Raw genomic sequence first — 20,522 nt, 5'->3', positions numbered from 1 at the left:
GATTATCATCGACGTATGATACAGATTGATCTGAGTGATCCCCTATGCATTGAGGAACGTTGATCAGTAAGCCAAATTAAAAGTGATGATGCTTGTAGCACAAAAATAGTGTCCATTGTATAATGCTCTGTTCGGTGAGCCAACGAGGCAAACTTTCAAAGGACTATAAGTTTGTCCTATAGATTGTTGTATATATACCCGACTATCGATTGCAGCGTATTTCGTCATGAGGATCAATAAGTGTGTAAAATGAAACATCACAATTGTGAGGTTGACTTATGATCACCATTGCCAGCTTTGGGCAAAGCTAGTTAGGCAGCGCGGGGGGGGGGGGGGGAGGGTCAGATGCCGCAGAAGTCACCAAAATAATGTCTTACATGTATATATTTATGATCGATGATTCAGGCCGAATGTGTCAATTAGCCAACCCGCCCCAAGACAGCCTCCCCGACCGGAAGACTAGCTACGCACATGACCAGTCGACTTCATGCGCAGCAGGCAGCCCCAAACTTCCTCCAGTTAACCTTGGCCAGGTCTTCGACCGTGTGGTGTCCGTTATCTGTCTTCATCTCCAAGCAGTGATTAGGTGCAAGACATTCGTCGGCTTGCACATTTGGTATTGTATGGTTCACATAGGCTCACCCATTGTTTATTGCTAATATTTCAAGTACTTTCAGCAAAGTCGAAATCTTGTGGTCAAAATGCATGGGTATGGTATGACTGAGTGATAAAAATATTCCTCGTAGAAACACGAGCGCTGCCGATGTACTGTCACGTAGTAGAGTTGGCGATTAGGGCTTTAATAAGGATCAAAGACCTATAAGTGACCATAAGTGTAAATACTAGTTAGCTCACTCAATTAGGTCACCTCATTAACCCAATCCAACACAGGCCTCTGATCTTAAATGTCAAATGTCCTATTTTGGAAAGTGAGGCCTTTGATCTTTAATGCCCTATTTTGGGAAGCCCTAATATTTTTCACAGGTTTTTTTACTTTTTGGGAAAAGTCGGACAATGTCGGACTTTTGTCGGATAAATCAGGAAAAGTTAGAGAAACTGTTAAGAAGTCGGAAAAGCCTCTACTAGTGAATGTATTTTGATGTTCCACACGTGCACAAGTAGTAAGTGGCGCCACTGTATAAGTAAAACATATCGGTCATTCTACTCCATTCAAAATCAACTTTTTATGCAATTTCAAAGGGCAAAATTAAATTTTAGTGCAAGTTTAACGAATCGGAACGTGACAGTGTGGTAATAAACTAACGAGGAGTAAGGATAGATACGGTATCGAGGGAAATTAACGAAATTTTGAAGTGACTAAAAACTTGTCGGACATTTGCCTGTGCTATGCACTGAGTGTACAGGTAATATACACACTCTGCACTGTAGGGTCCTATACATTGACTATAGACACTTCATATTAGTATTGTGCGTCACACCTAGTGAACAGTATGAAGGTGTGTGCAGGATTACCGAATGGGCCTTGTCCTCACGAGGACGAGGACAAGGGGCCGATCGAATGGAGGTTGTGCGACCTATGGCTGTGTGCAAAGTGCAATAAGTCCCGCTTCCCTGAGCATGGAGGGTCAGTGACGGGGGCCAATAAGAAGAAGCCGCTAGATCTCTCGGAGCTGCTGAAGCTAAAGGACAGTGCTGACTTTGTTGATGTGTTCATTCAGTCTATCGAGACTACGTTTCAATATAACCAGAATTCCGTACGGGAGGCTTTGACTACACTAGAACTGAACACTCTGACGGAGATTCGAAAAGTGCTGTGTAAGGCCTGTATTGGCCTTTTTCCGCAACTTAAGGAAAAACGGCTCATAAATAGGCAGGTGAAACATAAACTTGTTGAGGATATATTTCATCTGGGTTACAGCGTGGTGAACCGGATACCCGCTAAGGAACTTGATAAGATCTACAAAGGGGATACGGTCTGCGCTTCTGAGGAACAGCCCGTTATCCAACTTGCGGACTTGATATCGGAACTAACAGATTTAAAACAGAGAGTCGGTTAGCTGGAGGTTGAGGCCAGAAACTTGAGAGAAGACAATAGGCGTTTAGAGCAGGCGCTCAGAGATAGCAACCTCAATCCTGCAGATGTGGACGAGGAAGTTACTGAAATTGTCTCTACTGTCCCTGGTCTACCAGTGGAGACTTGCGAAGATTCCTCTTCTGAGGAATCTTCTGAGGACCCCATTCCCGACGAGGTTGGTCCCAACGACTTTACCGTGCCAAAACGTAAACGCAACAGGAGAAAGAAGAGTAAACTGAAGAGTGTACTGAAACCTGCGGTTGATAAATCCAATAAGAGGCCACTGGCCACCAAGGAGCCTACGCTGCCACCGACGAAAGCAGCCTACCTTGGTCGAGTGAACCCGGCGCATTCTATACAGGATGTCGCTGATCACATTGTCGAGGTGAAAAACTGTGGTGTCGAACTGCTCGCCGATAAAGAACACTACAGGTCATTCAGACTAGACATTCCAAATGAATCATATGCCAAGACTATTTTGAGGAGCCCGGAGCAAGCCTAGCCCCCTTTATTGAGTGTCTAGACGGGCTGCAGTCGTTTCTGGATAAATATGGTCCTATTTCTCCTATACGAATATGTGGTGACTTTAACGCCCAGTTGCCTCATGGTGACACCCTTTCGCGTCACTGGTACAGAACCAGAGGCTTCTCCAGGCAGTCAAAGCTACTGTATGACTTCATCACCTCGAATGACCTCACAGCAGCTGACATAGGAACGCCGCAGTCAGTAAAGTACACGTATTCTTGTATTAAACGTGGTGTATACACATGGATTGATCATGTGTTGACGCCTAGATACGATAGTTGTGATTGCGTGATCGTGCCGCTGGAAGATGGGAATGTGAGTGATCATCTCCCCTTGCAGTTTTCCTTTAACGTCCACGTTGATGATTCTGGAACGCCTGAACGCTGTAAGCATAGTGACCAAACGGGCCTCTGTAACTGGAAAGTGCCGTCCAATCGTCTCAAATATCGATCAATTCTTGAGGACAAGCTAAAATTTGTTAATGTATGCGCTCCTAGTCATCCGGACAGAAAGTCGGCGCAACAGAACGTTGATAGCATGTTTGCTGTCCTCAACGATAGCATTCACATCGCAGCTCGAGAGTCAAAATGCTGTGCGACTAGCGCATTTCGTCCTAAGGCTCATTGGTCTTCAGACCTGAGCTATCTCCGCGATACCAAGTCATTCTGGTGGAGGCTGTGGGTGATGAACGATAGGCCTAGAGACGGTGCCGTGTTTGTTTGTTGGAAACATGCTAAGAAACAATTCCGCAAAGCGTCTAGAGTAGCCATCCAGAATGTGTGTAATAAGACCATTCGGACATTGAATGGGCTTTTTCCGCTCCGGAGACAGTGGAAAGTTCTGGAACACTCTTAAGCAAAGTTATGCTAAAAACTGCTCATCTACACTCACTCCAATGAGTTTGGGTCTCATTACAGTGTTATAATGACTGACACTTTAGATCTGGATGAGGAACAAACTGAGATCAGTAACTGTGTCAGAAATGAATTTCGTTCACATTGCAATAACTATTTTGAATGCGAAATATCTAAATTTCAAGTAGAAGAAGCTATTTTGTCTCCGAAAATTTATTTCTAACAAAAGTTGTGAAGAAACATTGCTCCTGAAATAGAGTAAAATAGTTGGCTAATTGAAGACAATTCCCACGCCTCGAAGGCAAAAACGATCGACTATTGGTAGTAAAGTTACCTTTTAGATTGGGAATTATGACTGTCTGGGCCATATTACGTGAAATGCGATAAATATTTTTTAATCGTTGAACCATACAACCCGTACACTTTCAGTGCGTTACATTGCTAAACCGGTGTACAGTAATATCGCTAAACATCGTACACTTTCATGAAGTCAACATATTTTGCACTGTATCTCAGCAAAAGGGCATGCATATTACTTGTTACTTCGTGAGTCTTTATTGTGAGCTTTGTAGTACATAATAGCCATGCAAAAATGGCGTCAATTTTTAGACGCTTCGCCATAAAATGAGGTCTTTGAAGATCATCAAATTTCTACATTTCAACGTGAATATTAGCTCTGTTTCTCCAAGTCAGAACCACAAGGGCATACTGATATAAACTACAACGACTGATGATGATGCATTATGAGCAGAACCGGATTAAACCACAGGAACTTACCGAAAATTGTAAAAAGGTGTGCTACCTTGAAAATTTGAGCAAAACGGAAGTTCGCTGAACCGTACATATTGGTCGCCAAATCGCTACGGTTATCCACCGTGCTGACATTATTCCCTGATTTCCTCAGGATGCTACAAGAGATGTCTTCGGGAAACTTTGTTGTTGTCCTCAAAATTAACTGTGGAAAAAGCTCTTGATTTCCGTAACTACATCATTCCATGATTGCTAACAGGGGTGCCACCTTGTTTACCTCGTCCACGATCCGAAGAGTAAATCACAGGTGCGTGAAGATATCAAATTCATAGCGATTGATCAGCTCCGAAATAAATAATTGACACAATCTGCGGAACAAGTACTCCAAGAGACAGAGGCCTTTAATCAGAATTATAAATAAGGGTGTTTTGACAGGCTTAGGCCTACTCTATGTAAAAAGGGGCGTTCATTCTAAAATAGCAGTCTTATTTGCACCACTAGTCAAGACAAAATAGCCATTTTAACCTTTTTTTTGCAAAAAAATTGCCATATTTTGATTGTAACTATTGGCTCCTGATTAGAATTTTAGTTAAGGAGGTTTTGGCGGCCTATTCAATGTACACAGGTGTGCTGATGCCGAAAACAGCAGTCTTTTCTGAACCACTCAAGTCAAAAGAGCCATTTTAACACTTTTTGGCCAAATATGACCCTAAGTGGTCAAATACTGGTTTTTATTCCAAATTTTAGGTGCACCCTATCGCTCCTTTATCCCCAGCGTTCTATGTGTTCTGTGTGGGGGTGTCTGATTGTAGGTACGATCGCTTTGCTCTGCTATGATTCGAATATCATCAAGCGCCTATGTACCACATCCCTGTACATCTCTGTTGGCAGAGAGACTATTCTTAGACATGAATGGCCTTTGAAACCATTCTCAATGCAGGATACTCGAAGCGGCACCCTGACTCATTAGAATCTGTTATGTTTCGTCTCTGCATCATTTGAGCGGACAATGGGTATTAAGTGATATTGGCCATCCAAGTCGGTTTGAGACCTCCTTTCGTGATTGCTCGTAAGTCCTTATACCCACCTCACGTCTGGATGAGGTCCATTCAGACTATAACTGATGATAGCTGAGAGAATAACGAGAATTCTTCCAATGATGTCCTTCTCTGTATGATGGGCGTAAGTACGAGGGGAGATGGCTGCAGTCTAGACTAATACTTCGTCCCGAAAAGGGACGAAGTCCCCACCTCGCACTTCGTCCCCAAAAGGGACGAAGTGCGAGGTGCGAGGTGCCTATTGCAAAAATGACTGGTTCGAGCCGTCTCGATACAAGTACAAAGGAAAATTAGGAAAGTTATGTGGCTTCACGTTGCCAGTACCTTACGAGTGCCTTTAAAATCGATACATTTCCCATTCAAAGATGTATCTATCAAACACAACTGTCAGTACATGCACCTCGCTCCATCCGGGCAAGCGCAGTCACGCGATAAGAGTTTCTAACTCGCGTCTTCGCAAAAGTGCTTGCAAGATAAGAAATTATTTAATTAACTCTACGCGGTGAGTTTGAAGAGTTGAAGGTGATAACATGTCAGGTGGCCACTTGCCAAAATACAAAAGAACTGGGGAATCCCGGCCTATAAAACTCGGGTGATGCCGGGGAATTCCGACGAGTAGTTCACAATTCTGACCGCGAAATTACCCAGATTGGTGCCCTACTTTGAGCGCCGTCTTGCGAGGCAATTCCTCTTCATGCGATTAAAAACAGCTCGTCACGCATTTCCGCTTTCCTCCATGAAAACTAAGGCTCCTTACCTACCTTATTTAGGTACTTCAGGTCCTTGGGAAGCGTCTGTAGTATCATCGGTTAATATGCCATCTATAATTGTCCCGTACAAAGTGATGCCCTCGCGACACTTCGGCTCATATTCATTTAAATGTGCAATCAGAATACTAGCCCATGACATAGGCTCGATGTGCTACGGATGGGCTCGTCGATCTATCAGAATACACGGAAATTCTGGGGGAAATCACCCTGGGGAATCCCCAGGTGTTTCTAGTTTGTTTCATTTTCTATTCGATTTAGCTGATACGAACGGTGTTCAAGGTCGCTGTTGGTCATCATAAGCGAAAACGCAAGCCGGGAATAGCGGAAAAAATGAAGAAGACAGGCAGAGCCTTTGGATTTGGGAAGAGACCGATCGATGGACATTCCCACAAGTAAGTCTCATTATGTTGTATCGTGTTGAATCGATCGGACGAGTGTGGATATTCCGCCAGTCATTTTATTTCCATTATGCGAGGTTAGCTAATCCCCGGCTTTAATTTGAAAATTACCCTATCTCCATCATATGGATTTGTTCCTGATAGTGTGTCTGTTATCCTCTGGAATGGAGGGTTGGGGACCGCTACTTTGTTTATTCTCAGAAAGTTAAAAGTGTAGGCAAATGCCCCCCCCGTAACTCCACACAAGTCTAATCTGATTAGTATAACTGTCAGCTATAGGCCAACGTTAAATACTAAGTTAATTCCCTATGCTTATCAAAAACTTCGGGCCGAATTTACGAAGGGTGTTTAAGAGTTAGACGCATGTAAATTCTACATAATCAGTTTCAGGGCCTAATGCGGTTTTCATGAAGAAACCCTGCAAGGCCCTGACTCTGTCTATTCAGACATTAAACGCTGTTTTAAGCTAAACACCCTTTGTAAATTCGGCCGAAAAGTCTTCGAATATGCCATATGCCTCATAGGCCACCGTATAATTTTTTAAATGACTGTTGATTGGTGACTGGTGATCATGACAGGCGAAATAAAATGACTGGCGGAATATCCACACTCCGATCGGACACTAGTAGCAAGGAAGTTGGCCCGGAAGTTGCGGCAGTACGTTTTGAGTATAATCTCGCGCGTACAGGATATGATCTGTTAAAGGCCTACGCCGTTCGTTAAAGATTTTGAATTTGTAATTGAATTTGAAAAGTTTCAATTGCATAAATACATACTGAGCATACTTTTCTGCATTGCCTTTGTGTAGACAGATATAAAGCTTCTAAAAATACCAAGTTTCAGCAAATTCGTATTCATGATACTGCACTACGGCATTTTGTATCAGTGGATTTCTATTTAACTGGACCACAAGTAATTACGAACGGTGTACCCCTTTAAGCATATCACCTTCAAAGAAAACACTGCGTTGCTACTCTTTTTTCGATATCACACGTGAGTGCATCTGTGTTGGCCTACTCCATGTTCAGGCAGGGCAGACTTTTACGAAAGTGGGCCTTACTTGATAAAGCATGAGAAACAAAGCCTGAGAAGAGTTCAAGACATTTTTGATGTACTGAACTGTATGATTCACGAAATATTTACAGTATTTACATGCATAATGCAGACCAATACCTACATGTATGTTGAATCAAATAACAATAGTGTTGGAGTTTTTAAAAAGGAATATGTGCTAGGTTAGTGTTATCAGTACTGTTGTGTGTAGATAAATGTTCCAGATTATGATTAATGTGATCAATTGTTTTTATTTGCATCAACTCAATTTTTTATTTCTTACCACTTTATAGAATTAGGCCTATTTCTGTAAAATTCTTCCCTGCTTGAAGATGGAGTGGGCCAACCCGAATGCTCTCATTTGTGACATACAACGGGTCTAGTCTGATTCAATAAATATCTCGATTATTTTTGTGCACACCAGTGGCGACACCATCAAACGGCAGAAGAATAACCTCAGTTGCACTGAAAGTGTAAGGATAACCGGTGTAACAGTAACAAATGCCCCCCTGGAAAAAGTGTCCGGCCCTATTGTATTCTGCAATATGGTTCTGTAGAGACCCTGACCGTCAATAGCTCAGAGATTGAAGCGCATAATAGAATCCTTTGTTTCCCGGGCATTCTATCCTAGGACATTTTAAACTTCTACACCGGGAAGGTATTCTAGCCGCGCCCACACATGTATGCCAGATACGTGTTTGTGGTGACAATATTGGAAACGTCGATTTTCAAAAGGTGATTTTCTAAACCAAATTGCAGAACTGTGAGGCTTTTTCTAGATAGATGCCAATGTTCAAATGTTATCTCTCTCCCTGAGGAAAAATTCACATGTATATCACAACGTAGCTATTAACATTCAATAGCATTTCGCGACGTTGCTATTTATAGCTCACAGCTTATTTCAAAGTCAATTATCTTTGACCCTGCATTGTTTTTAGCATGAATGATACCATAGAGTCAGAGAGAGAAATATTCGGAACAATTATGTAGTATTTCCAACACTCGGACATGTGCCAGATTGAATCTAACTGCCCTAGTTAGAAAGCCTGAATACATTACGACATTGCCTGTTATTCAGCGATGGGGAAATAGAGGGCAGCAGCTGCAGTGACCTCATTATCGCGGAATGCTATTCCAATACTACCAGCCACACGTCCATGTCATAGGTACATACTAGGCATTTTCCATAAGTGAAACAACCGTTTTCTACTCGTGCCGTTGTTCGTCGTGCTGTTTTTCAGGCTGGTTTTCTTCATATTATCGTGGTCTAATTGTGCACCATTAGTTTGCTGGTTACTAGACAATGATGACCGTGAAGCGGCGGCCTTTTGTATTTGCCCAACTTCATGTAGTGTCTGTAAATCGTATCTGATTGTTTGAATTTATGCTTGCCGCCGAGAAGATGCTTGTCAATGCGTCTTATTACACTATGACAACCTCCGATTGGACACTTGTGTAGGTCGCTGACATCGAGTGAGTCTTTGAATTCGTCGTTATCGCAATCGGCGATGACACGATTCAGAATATTGTTTTCCGTCTTCTTCTTCTGGTGGTGTTGTGTCTTTCTTCGCCAGTAATACTTGAGCGATGCTTGCCGATGGAATTTATGAAATTCTCTCAAATGACGTGGCAAGTTGGCGATCTGTTTATCACACAACGAACAGTGACATCGATAGTTCCGTTGTTGTTTTACGTCATATTTTTTTGCAACAGACATGGTTTCCATACTGCATGAAGTTTGATTAAGTTCAACTTTGCAGTCGTTTAAAGACCGTTGGGAATGAAATATCGCACACACGTTATATAGCAATTCCCGATCAACAAAAGCAACTTTGTCGAGGTTGATGATTTGTCCGTCCGAGCTGAGCTTGGCTTTTAGAGTGTCAGATGTGTCAGTTTTTGAGTTCCATATCATCATAGGGACCACAACTGATCGTTGGTTCCATCTAACCTGATAAAAAGACAAATGGGGCGATATCGTCTCGTGACGTGGTCTCGTCATTTGACCAGACGCTGTCTGAGTTCATGATCTATTTTGAGTACACCACTAAATTTAGAGTTTGTTTGAATAAATAGTACAATGCCTTGCAGAGTGCCAGTTAGGTGCATTTCCAAACCAAAATCCATTTTGGATACATAGCGACATTTTACATCTTTTTAAACATGTTCAATAGTTCTAATGGACCCCTTTTCTTAAATTTTTATGTTTGCTTCTTGTCGTATTTTCGCAATATTTGCCTGAGCCGCGCTCCTCAGCTTTGTGCCAAAGATCTGCACTCGTTATAATGTGTCTGCAATACGGGTACAGCGCTTGTACCATAATGCGGCACATTTCCGTATTATGTGGTACTCATTTTATAGGCGCACCCGATATAAATCAGGATTTGTTAGTTCATTTCTGATCTTATTTCTTTTTAGGCCTGAACCAGCAAATCGTCATGAGAATAGGTCTGACAGTTACACTGAGCATGTGAGTACTTATTGCAGTTGATAGGCCTCTACATAAATGTAGAAACGTCAAAACGGCAAAACGTTGGATTCGTCTCAAATTGGTTCCCAACGCCACTGATATGATATAAGCCGGGTGACGTTGGTTAAACCGCCATGTTTACCATTAACATGTGTGATGTCATTAGACCAGCTGACATGGCTGAGAGAATACCACGTTTGACATCAGAATATATCAACCGCAGGGATGTAAAATATTTCATGCTGAACAGGTAAAATGCGCCACAGAAAATAAATTATCTTACACGCTGTTCCTAAAATTCACACCCTTTAGGTAGCTAGCTTATTATGTATAAGACAGTATCAAATCATATTTGCAAGAATTGTCTCAAGACTCACGTCACTATACATTGGAGGGAGAGGGGGTGTTAAGACGATCCTCAAAGGACTATTCTTCTTTTTTCAGGACAGTCGTGAAGTCAAACGAAAACGTCTCCGCAAAGGTAATTATATGACACTGTTGAATTGAGAATCACAACACATTCTTGGGATCATCTTTTTAAAATTTTCTTTCACACTCTCATATCTTTCACTAGAGTAGCAAGTCTTCTTTTTCTTACGAACTCTAACATGCCACCCATCAGTTCACCAATCACCTTTCTAGTAGTAGGTCAGCTGGTAGCTCCTTCTCGATTTTACGTGGCCACCTGTTGCCCTCGATACTCGAGCTGGCTCAGCTGCTGATCTGAACGTGAGGGTTCTTTACATCAGTATGCGTGCGTGTGTGTGTGTGGGGGGGGGGGATAACACTATTCTAACGATTAATTTCCATTTCAGCGCGTGAAGATGTGATTTCTGGTATTGAGAGCAATATACAGGAAAGCATTGAACGGCATGGACAAGCCAGTAAAAAAGTCGATAAATTCCAAGCGGATTTCAACGAGATGGAGAACAAGGTTTACTGCCTTGATGGACATATAAAAGCTTGCGAACGGCAGATAGAATCGATAGAAACGGGACTGGATTGTCAGGCCTTAATTCAAGTTGACACGACTAATGAATTTTTAAAATTTGAACGGCAAAGACTTCGTGCAATTCAATCTGAAAAGAAAGCGCTTCAACAAGAAGTAATAGTGGCAGGCAAAAAGCTGCAAGATATGACAGAATTGTGCAATATTGTTTTTACCACACCATATGTGCCAACAAAGGTGTATGCAGCCGTCAGAGGAAAAAAATTAAATGCTACTTCTTGTGTCCAGCAGACTGTCGATGCCCTTGGCGATTTGATTAAAGAAGAGGAACAGATCAAGCAAAAAATCGGAGATGATCCATGCACAGACTTTGCAACAATAGATGAAACAGATATAATTGCAAACTTGAAAACTGGCCGAGAAGATCCGATCGTAAGAAAGCAATTGCTTGAGGAACTAAAGATACAGGCACAACAGGAAATGACGAGTCTGAAGACGGCAAAAGAGCAAATATCAGATGATTTGTCCAAAGCCAAAAAGAAAGCGAGTGAAGTCCGCGAGGAAAGAGAAGGGTTCGAGAAAAATATGGTAGGTAATAGTCCAGTCAAAATAAATGTCAACCTGGAACAAATTGCAGCAAAAGGTTTTGGTATCATTTGTTCATGGGACCATCCTCTACAACATATCCAAAATTCTCTAATGTTCGGGCAGGGGAATGTGCCTAATTTGCATAAATTCAAAATGGCCGCCGAATATACCTCTGCAAAAAGAGCCAAAACATGAAGTTATGACAATGTATTTTTTTCTACAGGGAGATCTGCAGCGGATGGACAGGGAACAGCACGCACAGACTATGATATTGATCCAGGGCAGTCTGATAGACGAAGAAGTGAAGGAACTGAAAGTATCTCTTTACCAATTGAAACAAATTACACGAAATATGACGCAGCGGCACTCGATAGGCTTCACGGATATTTGGGATTATTTAGAAAGGCAGGTAACGCTTTTAGCCGGCTGGCTAATATGGCGGAAACCTCTTGCGAATGTAGAGAGGAACACATACTGAGAAAACAAAACAAACCTTGACTAAAAAACCAAAACAAATTAAAAGCTGACGAGTCAAATATACATTTCCGAGTAAGGGCTAAAGCCGAGCTCTCGGGAATGTTCGTGATGTGCATTTGGATCTTCTACTGAATATACCCAATACCCCCAATGCACAAATCGAAAGCGCCGGGCATTCTCCGCAGACACTGTGCGGTGCACTTCGAAAGCCTTTATGATACAGTCCGGAGCCAATGCTAGAATCTAGTTCAGACTTTTTCGTCCGAATATTTCATATTTTGATCTCTGGACACTCTCACTCGAAGTGCACCCTACGGTGTCTGCAGAGAATGCCTCGCTTTCTATTCGGGCACTGGAGAAATGGGTATATTTAGATTCAAATGCACACGACGAACATTCCCGAGAGCTCGGCCTCGGCCTTACTGGGAATGGTATTTGACCCGTTAGCTTTAATCGAGAGAACGCATCCCAACAGTTCGGGCGCGCCCGCTCGGTTGAACGGTACATTTAAAAAACTAGGTGCAATGATTGAATTACCAAGTAACGGGCAAAAAGACGCCTTGGCTAAATGCATCTTTGACACAGAATTCACCACTTTCCATTTCAGCCGAAATCTTATTTCTGTTGGTGATTACTATGTACTTCGAAAGTCTCTTTTTATGAGGGGCAAGAAAGAATTGGTTTCGAGCATCGAAGAGATGGAAGACAAACTGCTCGCTAAATACGGTAAGTTATCATGACTCTGGATGAGCCTAGCTCAATGCAACATCATTTTCACCAGTCTTGTAATCTTATTAAGATGAAGACATTGAGCAAACTTATTCCATTCTCACTCGGACATGATCCTCAGATGCACTCAGCAACACATTAGGTACTCTATGTCACTCATCGCTATTAAAATTGAGAGGTGCTCCCACACGATACAGCTGTGTTTCACCCGGAAATGCAGTCTCATTATTCGATTTTCGCACGGGGCAACGGAAGTGCGCGCTTGCTTAAGTCAACGCTCATTGAATACATCACTTACGGGACTACCAAATACCAAAACTGGCGGTTTCGGCTACGATTCCTGGCGAGGAGCCGTTTTTCATCAACTATTTATTGTCTTTGATTTAGCAATGACCCAAGGCTTTGCTTTATTTTTTAGACGACGAGAAAGAGAACACCTTAAGCCAGGTGAGCTTTTTTGTCTCATTATATTTTTGATCAATATTGCATATAACTTTTAACTACAGCTTAAGTTTTGAGATGAGACGACTCGACGAAGCAGTATATACGCAGAAAAAAACAATGAGGCGAGAAGAGAAAATGTCGATATTTTACTAATCAATTCACCACCTTTGGTCCCATAGCATGATTTTAAAGACTCGCATTGAACTTGTTTCTGATTCGCCAATACCTATCGTGAAATACTCAAATTGTTCTTCCACCTTTGGAAAGTGGTGAATTATTGATGAGAAAGTTCCAGGTAAACTCGCCCTTGAATTTCGAGACTTAATCGTTATGCATGATCTACATCTGATACACAGGCAAAAGTTTCCATGCATAATCATCAACGTATAGATGATGGGGAATCTTCATCATAGATACATGGATGGAACCCATGGCCATATCTACCATGGGATATCATTGATCCATGGATGGAATCCGCAATAATGTTTTGACGGGCCATCAATCAATTTATATTAGAATTAGTGAATAATTCTTATTTTCCAGACTTCTGAAATCTGTTACTGAAATGGGTTTGTAATTATACTTTGCTGCATACGTTAATTTTTATGGAACCCACCGTCATTGGGCCTATCGTGGAACTCCCATCAATGGCACGTACACGGGCCAGCAATGGATCGATCATGGGCCATCATAGAATCTATGATGGGATCCTGTTGTAAAACGTGGTTTGTGATGATCATCATAGATATATGGACACTTTTGCCTATGTATACATGCATGTACAAGCGAAATAAGCCAACATGTAATCCGACTTTTCAGGTTCCTTAGTAATTTTCACTGTTGTTACATGCTTTTGCAGCCATCTAATGAACCAGATGCACCTGCGGAGCTGTTGCAAAACTTCTCTCAAACGGTCGATAGAAATGTTAAGGACAAGGTATATGACCAGCCTGGTGGTCCCTGCAGATACCTCCAGGACGTTATGGTGTTGATAAAGGTATATCTGCAGAATTTATCAACGAATGAAAAAACAGGTAGGTTAGCTGCGTCTTATTGACAATTCACGTAAAAATGATTATGCATTCTTATTCAGTAGGGATCAAAAGATCTGAGAAAATCTTGGTCAATTTGAAAGATATTTAAAAGGGGCAGCACCCCCTAAGTGTCTGCCTTTAGGTCTGCCAACTCCTCTCATGCAATCTTCCGGGGGCTGTATAGTCACTCATTGTTACATTTTCATAGATTGTCGCGACTATAAAAAAACCCCAGAAATGCCCTGATGAGGAGCTTGATGGTTAAAGCAAATGTTATGGACCGATTTATTTGTTGTTTAGCCATATCCTTTCCCTACAGTGGCTGAGAAAAGCCATGAGAGTAAGGGTTCATCACTATCAGTTTGGACCTATGATATATTGGCCTTGCTATCGGAGATTGTTTTTTCACGACTCCGAACATGACCAGTCAGACATTGTACCACCTTTTCCATATATCTATTTGTTAATGGCAGCGTCTTGCATGCGTTTTGGGAAGGCAATTACACGAAATACGGGAGCAGTGTATATAGTGTGATTTCCTTCCCAAGTGTATAAAGTGTATATATTGGGTCTTTATCGAGTCTTCATTGTACCAAATGACAAATAATGAAAAGTAAACTGATCTAAATAGATAAAACCAGGAAGATTGTCAAACTCAAATCAAGTGTGCCACAAATCGACTGTCTAAATCGTAGAATAGAAGTTTACTAACAAAATCGTGGTCCAAATAACCCCCTTTCTCAACAGCTTCATGCTAGTAAAGCCTCAAATCTTGATCTCCAGCATGGAACGTCTCGAGTCTTCAAAAGTCTTTTTTGCCAAAGCCCCATCCATACTCCACTTACGCTATTCTAAACGTTTTCAGAGTTCTGAGGCTCTCTACGCCTATGTGGATCACAAACTGAAATCTCAAGACATTGATTTCATGGTCATAGAAGACGAAAATACGTCTGATCTCAAAAGTGCAAAGGTGAGTACACATGTCACCTGTTACATCAGGAGATATTGTCAAATAGTACTACATTCATATTTTGGCACTTTGACGTTAATTAAAAAATGTAGGTATCGTGACGTCTCCCACTTTGAAATAAAGTCTCTTGTATCCATAATTTCTTTTTGGGTAAATTGATATCTTGACGAGGGAGGATTCGACTACTTACTCCCTGTTACCATGATTAGCTGATACCGATTTTCAATCCAGGATCGACCATGAAGGTCTTTCATGGTGGTTATGGTTGGGGTTGACAATTTTGCCTCAGTTATCAGTAATGTGTGCATCGCTTTTGATGTAAAGATTCTTTGTTGTTGTTTTTCATCATAAATGAATAAATCTCGTTGCAAACCTTTATTCTTCAGAGTCGAGTATTTGTATGGGCTAGGCCTTACAGCGGTATATGAGAATGATTGTAAGTTCAACCTTAACAATTATATCTTCAGATAAAATCAGCGAACTTCGGGGAAAAATCGAGCAATTGGAAAGAGATAAACAGGATGTGATAACGGCAAAGGACAATTTGAGAAGCACACACGAGCAGGAGAAAGATAAAATGAATCAGGAGTTGGCACTTGCAAAGGCTGAGATAGAGACCGAGAGACAGAAGGTTCATAGCCTAGAAAAAGAAAAGCAAGCTGCTGTCGACACCAACGCAAAAACTACAGAAGAGGCCAAAGTCGAATTCAACAAGCTACGTGCCGAGAAGGAAAACACGTATCAGATGTACAAAGGGCTTCTTGAAAACATCGATGGGACCAGACGTGCAATAAGAGGTGAAAACAAACAGATGGAACTAAAGAAGGACGAGTGCCGTGCCGAAGAAGTCGAAGAGTACAGAAAAATGCTGTGGAAGATGCGAGAAAACTACGAGCAAGTACTGTGGAGGCTTGATGATTTCAATTCTAGGCTTGAGGTCATTGAGGATTGCAGAAGATGATTCACGCGCTTAAGCTCGAGCAGGGGTTGTTCGATCTTGAGAAAGAATGCACAATAAATTTGGCCGAGTGGGATCAAGAACGTAGCACACTGAAGTACGACTTGGTTGAAGCAAATATAGACAAAACAAATTGCAGAATTTCAACTCAATATCCTTGAAAAGAAACTGCAGTACTACAAGACAGAGTAAAAGTTAACAAAACGATCAGAGCAGTCGTCGGATACTAGAAATGAATTCACCAATTTTTTTAGCAATATCTATGAAGGTTAAAATTGAGCCATGTCTAAATATATAGTCCTCATATATGCCACTTCGAAAAGCAACTGTTTTTGTAAATAAGATGTAAAATAGTAATGACGACTAGTGCATGGATCATATCTGTATCAATTATAAAGTTCGTATAGTCAAATTGTCTTCAAGTTTGTGTTTGATTTGTATTATAGAAAAAGTCATATAAAACTGTACCACTTATTGTGAAATACTGTGAGTCGGTATTAAGTAAATATTTCACGTCCATGCATAAAGTATTGGAAATTATTTGTCAGGTAAAAAGTTGTGATACTCCAGTGTGTGTTCTGTGCATTCTGTTTGTCGGATGAACTATTTGCGGATAAACTCACTCGTTTGTTTTCTGAAAACAACATACTAAATGATCGATTACGCACAGCAGCCTGACTTTTCATTTATTTTATAATTGAACTCCGATGGTTACTTGTCGGTATTTCTCATGACTTCTTAAGTTGCAGTGCCGTATGGACCGTGTTCTTGATCATCCTATACCGTGCGCTGTCAGTAACTGCAGCCAACACACCGACGATCTGCGCCTTCGAAGAACTCCGGTGTCAGGCGAACAACGACTTTGATATAATGGACTTTTACACGGACAGTTGGATGAAAAAGCAGCTATTTCACTCAACCCCTTATCGATGAGTTATAAGCATTCCGATAGGTCAGTATTTTGGTCATTTTCGGAAGAAGAAACTGCACTCGCATCTCTCTTGCAAAGCAGTGTCCGCACATGGCTTAGAATGAGCATGCACTAACTCGAGTGAACGTCCGTCATATCACCGGAACCGAGTTTTAAAGAAGAAAAACGCGTGCAAATACTCGGGTCAGACTTACCACATTCGAATTAGTTCGAATACGTGACGTCACCATAGCCTCAGATCGCTGTTGTGAAAATCGGAGCAAAAAATTGCTTCAAAAGCATCGAAATGATTAGAATTTTGAAAATCCGTTTGCGATGATGAATGGATCGAATTTAGTTTGATGGTATTCGGGTGATTGATTTTGGGTTTATTTCGCCGTTTTGCTGGACTGCTTCAATAAATATAGAAAATAAAGTTCCTTTGGTCCCTCCAAAGGTTTTTTCTTTGTTTTGGTGGATAATTCCTGGCAGTTCGATTGTGCAAGCAGTGCTAAAAATGTGCGCATTATTTTTCTGTGGCCCCTTGAAAATTAACAGGCGACCCCTCTGATGTCAGTCCTGTTACGGACACATACCAATTTGATCTGATAATAATGCTTGTATTTACCAAATACAATTTATGCCTTAAATACTTGTTAGGTGTCCTAGAAAATAAAAAACAACAACACTGAATGAAAATTCACTGAATTACTTTTGGTCAGTCCTGTTATTTTTTAGCTCACCTGTCAGGTGAGCTAATACGATACCGCGGCGTCTGGCGTCCGTCGTCGTCCGTCGTCATCGTCGTCGTCGTCGTCGTCGTCCGTCGTTAACTTTAGACAAAATCGTGGCACGTTTCTTAACCGCTAGACCCAGAAAGTTCATACTTGGTGTGTGGATACCCCTAGGTAAAACCTTCCTTCAGAATAAAAATCAGCGCAATTTGACTGCTGGTCTGCCATATAGGGGGTGCTCTTTGAAAACCTATTTTTGTCATGTTGAAGCTTATGGTTAAAGCTAGAGCGATGAAAATTTTATGGTGGGTGTATCTAATAAAGGTACATCACATATCACACGGGTTTTTGATTTGACCTTCATTTCAAGGTCACAGAGGTCGAACTCTAAAATTGCTTTGATCATGGCACGTTTTTTGCTATTGGTCATAGACTCTCTTAATTTGATATGTAGACACCTATTGGGCATCTCTACATGTTGACACAGATTTAGGTCAGTGTGACCTACTATTCAGGTATAAGTAGGTCAAGGTTAAAAAAGCCCATTTTCTTTATTCCAGCAGATTGAAGTTTGAAATGAAGTTTTAGAGGTTGGCCTGATATAGAGGTTTCGATATTAAATAGATTATTTCGTTTCATATCATTAGGTGGCAGTATTGTGCAAAAATGTCAGTTGGCACATTGCCAGCAGTTTTGAATATCGCGGTTCGAGGCAATCCGTCGGGGTATCCCAGATGCGCAGTGTTGTACTGCGCCACTAGATCTGCTTACTACAAGTATGGAAGACAGCCATTTTATGAATTTGAAGCGAGACGAAGAAGGAATTAAATTACCTTGAATCAATGCTAAAACTTAATCATCCGCTCTTCGGATGAGGTCGTATGTGTTGATTACATTCTTGTGATTGGTTTGAGATTATTAGTTTGTCCTCATTGCCGGTTGTTTTAGAAAATTTTGACTGTGATTGGAAGGTAAAATGAGAAACTTGTCACACTGTTCTTCGGCTTGGAATGGGGATAGTCAATGCAGGGCCAGTTGGTACAAGCTGCCTTGCGAATCGGGGTGGCGTAATAATACTGTGAAAGAACAATAAAATGATGAATTGTAGCAGTGTGTGTCGCAGCCCGTAGCCGGCGGAGGACAAAAAAACAACTATACGTGGCGGATATAGTAAAAAAAAAGAATACAATTCACAAATCATTTAATTGACATTATATACACATTACACATTCCACATTAAACATTACTCACGTAAAGGCCTCGCGTGCTAGCTTTATAATTAAGCAGAAAAATGCGGTATAATGCGGTTAGGCGGCGCAGGATGTTCTTGCGTTAAAGATTCGCCATGTTGTTCAAGTGAGTTTTCTTGTTGCGACGTCAAAACGTCGTAACGTCTAAACAATAAAGAAACGCGCAATCCGCGGCCAACAATAAACACAAACTTCGCGTCACGGATGACGTCACATATAATGTCCGTAGATGACGTCATAATACTCATAGCAAGTGCGCATGCGTACTTAGTTTCGGACATACCGCCGCGCGGTGTATTGATCATGGACGAATCGTCGCGGCTTCTGAATGAGTCGCCCGTATTTGGAACGGATCGGAACAGTGTGTGTCAGAAATTATGTGATTTCCATTGCATTTGACGATCCCAAAGTTTCGAGAGTATGGCAAAATGGCGGCTGGCGTCATTGGAGATTAGCGTCAAGCCGGAACCTTTCGTTACAATGTGGGCTTTTAAACACAAGTTAATGGTTTATAATCACCCAGACGCTACTCATTAGGTAAACCTCTACTAAAAACACTTGCTTTAATTTTTGTAAACATGTCACGAGTGCTTAAAAAAAACCATTTTTGTGATCGTTTTTCGTCGCTGTAGAAATGTACCCAGTCGGAGTCAGTCAGTGTGTCAACACAACAACGGTGTTAGTATACACATGAATCCATGATACACGGAGACACAAATGTAAACATTTGCCTGTTGGGTCGGAAGGAGTTCACCGTTACCGATCACTGCCCCAAGAAAGGTCATCTGAGCTGGTTGACTAAAGTAGATGATGATAATGATGAAAGTGTAGCGCAGCTGTCATCAGTGCTTTTATAGTTAGGCCTAGGCTATAGTCGGATTCACAGTAAATGTCACTGACTGCCCTTTTCAATGGGTCGCTGTGCAAAAACTATTTGGCCGATTTCTTCAAAGTTTGGTTCTTCTTGAATCTAATTGCGGGACCCAACACAATTTCCAGGTTAGAGATTTGCAAATTATAAAGAAAAAAATTGTCAACTTTACTACGTCAATGTACACCAATACATACAAAAAACTATTTCGTAACCATGGTTACTGAAAATATGAAAATCCTCTTGGGTCCCGAAATTAGATTCAAGAAAAACCAAACTTTGAAGAAATCAGCCCAGTAGTTTTTGCGCAGCGACCCAAAAGGGCAGTGACATTTACTTATGAATCCGACTATAGGGCTGTCGTGTAACTATGTTATTGTGTCAAAAATGAATACAAACTGCTACCTAGTTACTCAGTACATCATATTCTGTACTGTGCATTCCTTGCTTCAATTGTTCTTGTATCATATTTTTCATCATTTCTCTCTAATCGCAAGCCGAGGATAAATACTCCTTTCAAGATAGCATATTCACACGCAATTCCACAGGTACATCCCATTCATTTGAAATTTCGGCCAATGACAGCAGGTTTTACAAAATGTAAATGCGCTGTGAATTTTCAATTGTCACTGAATAGCTAAGACACATGTAAACCCGTCTTAATTGGCCAGAAAACATCTCTCAGCTTCTCCCAC

General features: G+C 41.3%; 1 protein-coding gene across 1 annotated transcript; it reads left to right on the top strand.

Moving 5' to 3' along the window:
* Positions 1 to 5,924: 5,924 nt before the first annotated feature.
* LOC135499579 (uncharacterized) lies at positions 5,925 to 17,571 on the top strand. Its single transcript, XM_064790438.1, has 11 exons — positions 5,925 to 5,992; positions 6,251 to 6,384; positions 9,862 to 9,913; positions 10,358 to 10,394; positions 10,729 to 11,450; positions 11,674 to 11,855; positions 12,535 to 12,653; positions 13,075 to 13,103; positions 13,960 to 14,134; positions 15,000 to 15,104; positions 15,572 to 17,571. Exons 2-10 carry the CDS (start codon positions 6,323 to 6,325, stop codon positions 15,005 to 15,007), a joined length of 1,386 nt encoding a protein of 461 aa, XP_064646508.1. The 5' UTR covers positions 5,925 to 5,992; positions 6,251 to 6,322; the 3' UTR covers positions 15,008 to 15,104; positions 15,572 to 17,571.
* The last annotated feature ends 2,951 nt before the right edge of the window (positions 17,572 to 20,522 follow it).

This window comes from Lineus longissimus, chromosome 15, assembly GCF_910592395.1.
Source record: "Lineus longissimus chromosome 15, tnLinLong1.2, whole genome shotgun sequence".
Lineage (NCBI taxonomy): Eukaryota > Metazoa > Nemertea > Pilidiophora > Heteronemertea > Lineidae > Lineus > Lineus longissimus.
The sequence above is the reverse complement of the archived record's forward strand: the minus strand, read 5'-3'. Positions and strand labels throughout refer to the sequence as shown.

What these genes read in the sequence shown, in the direction of transcription:
- LOC135499579 (XM_064790438.1), top strand. Translation starts at nt 6,323, where the DNA reads ATGAAGAAGACAGGCAGAGCCTTTGGATTTGGGAAGAGACCGATCGAT. An exon ending in CTGACAGTTACACTGAGCAT is followed by an intron (nt 9,914 to 10,357) that starts GTGAGTACTTAT and finishes TTCTTTTTTCAG; the next exon opens with GACAGTCGTGAAGTCAAACG. An exon ending in ACGAAAACGTCTCCGCAAAG is followed by an intron (nt 10,395 to 10,728) that starts GTAATTATATGA and finishes TTTCCATTTCAG; the next exon opens with CGCGTGAAGATGTGATTTCT.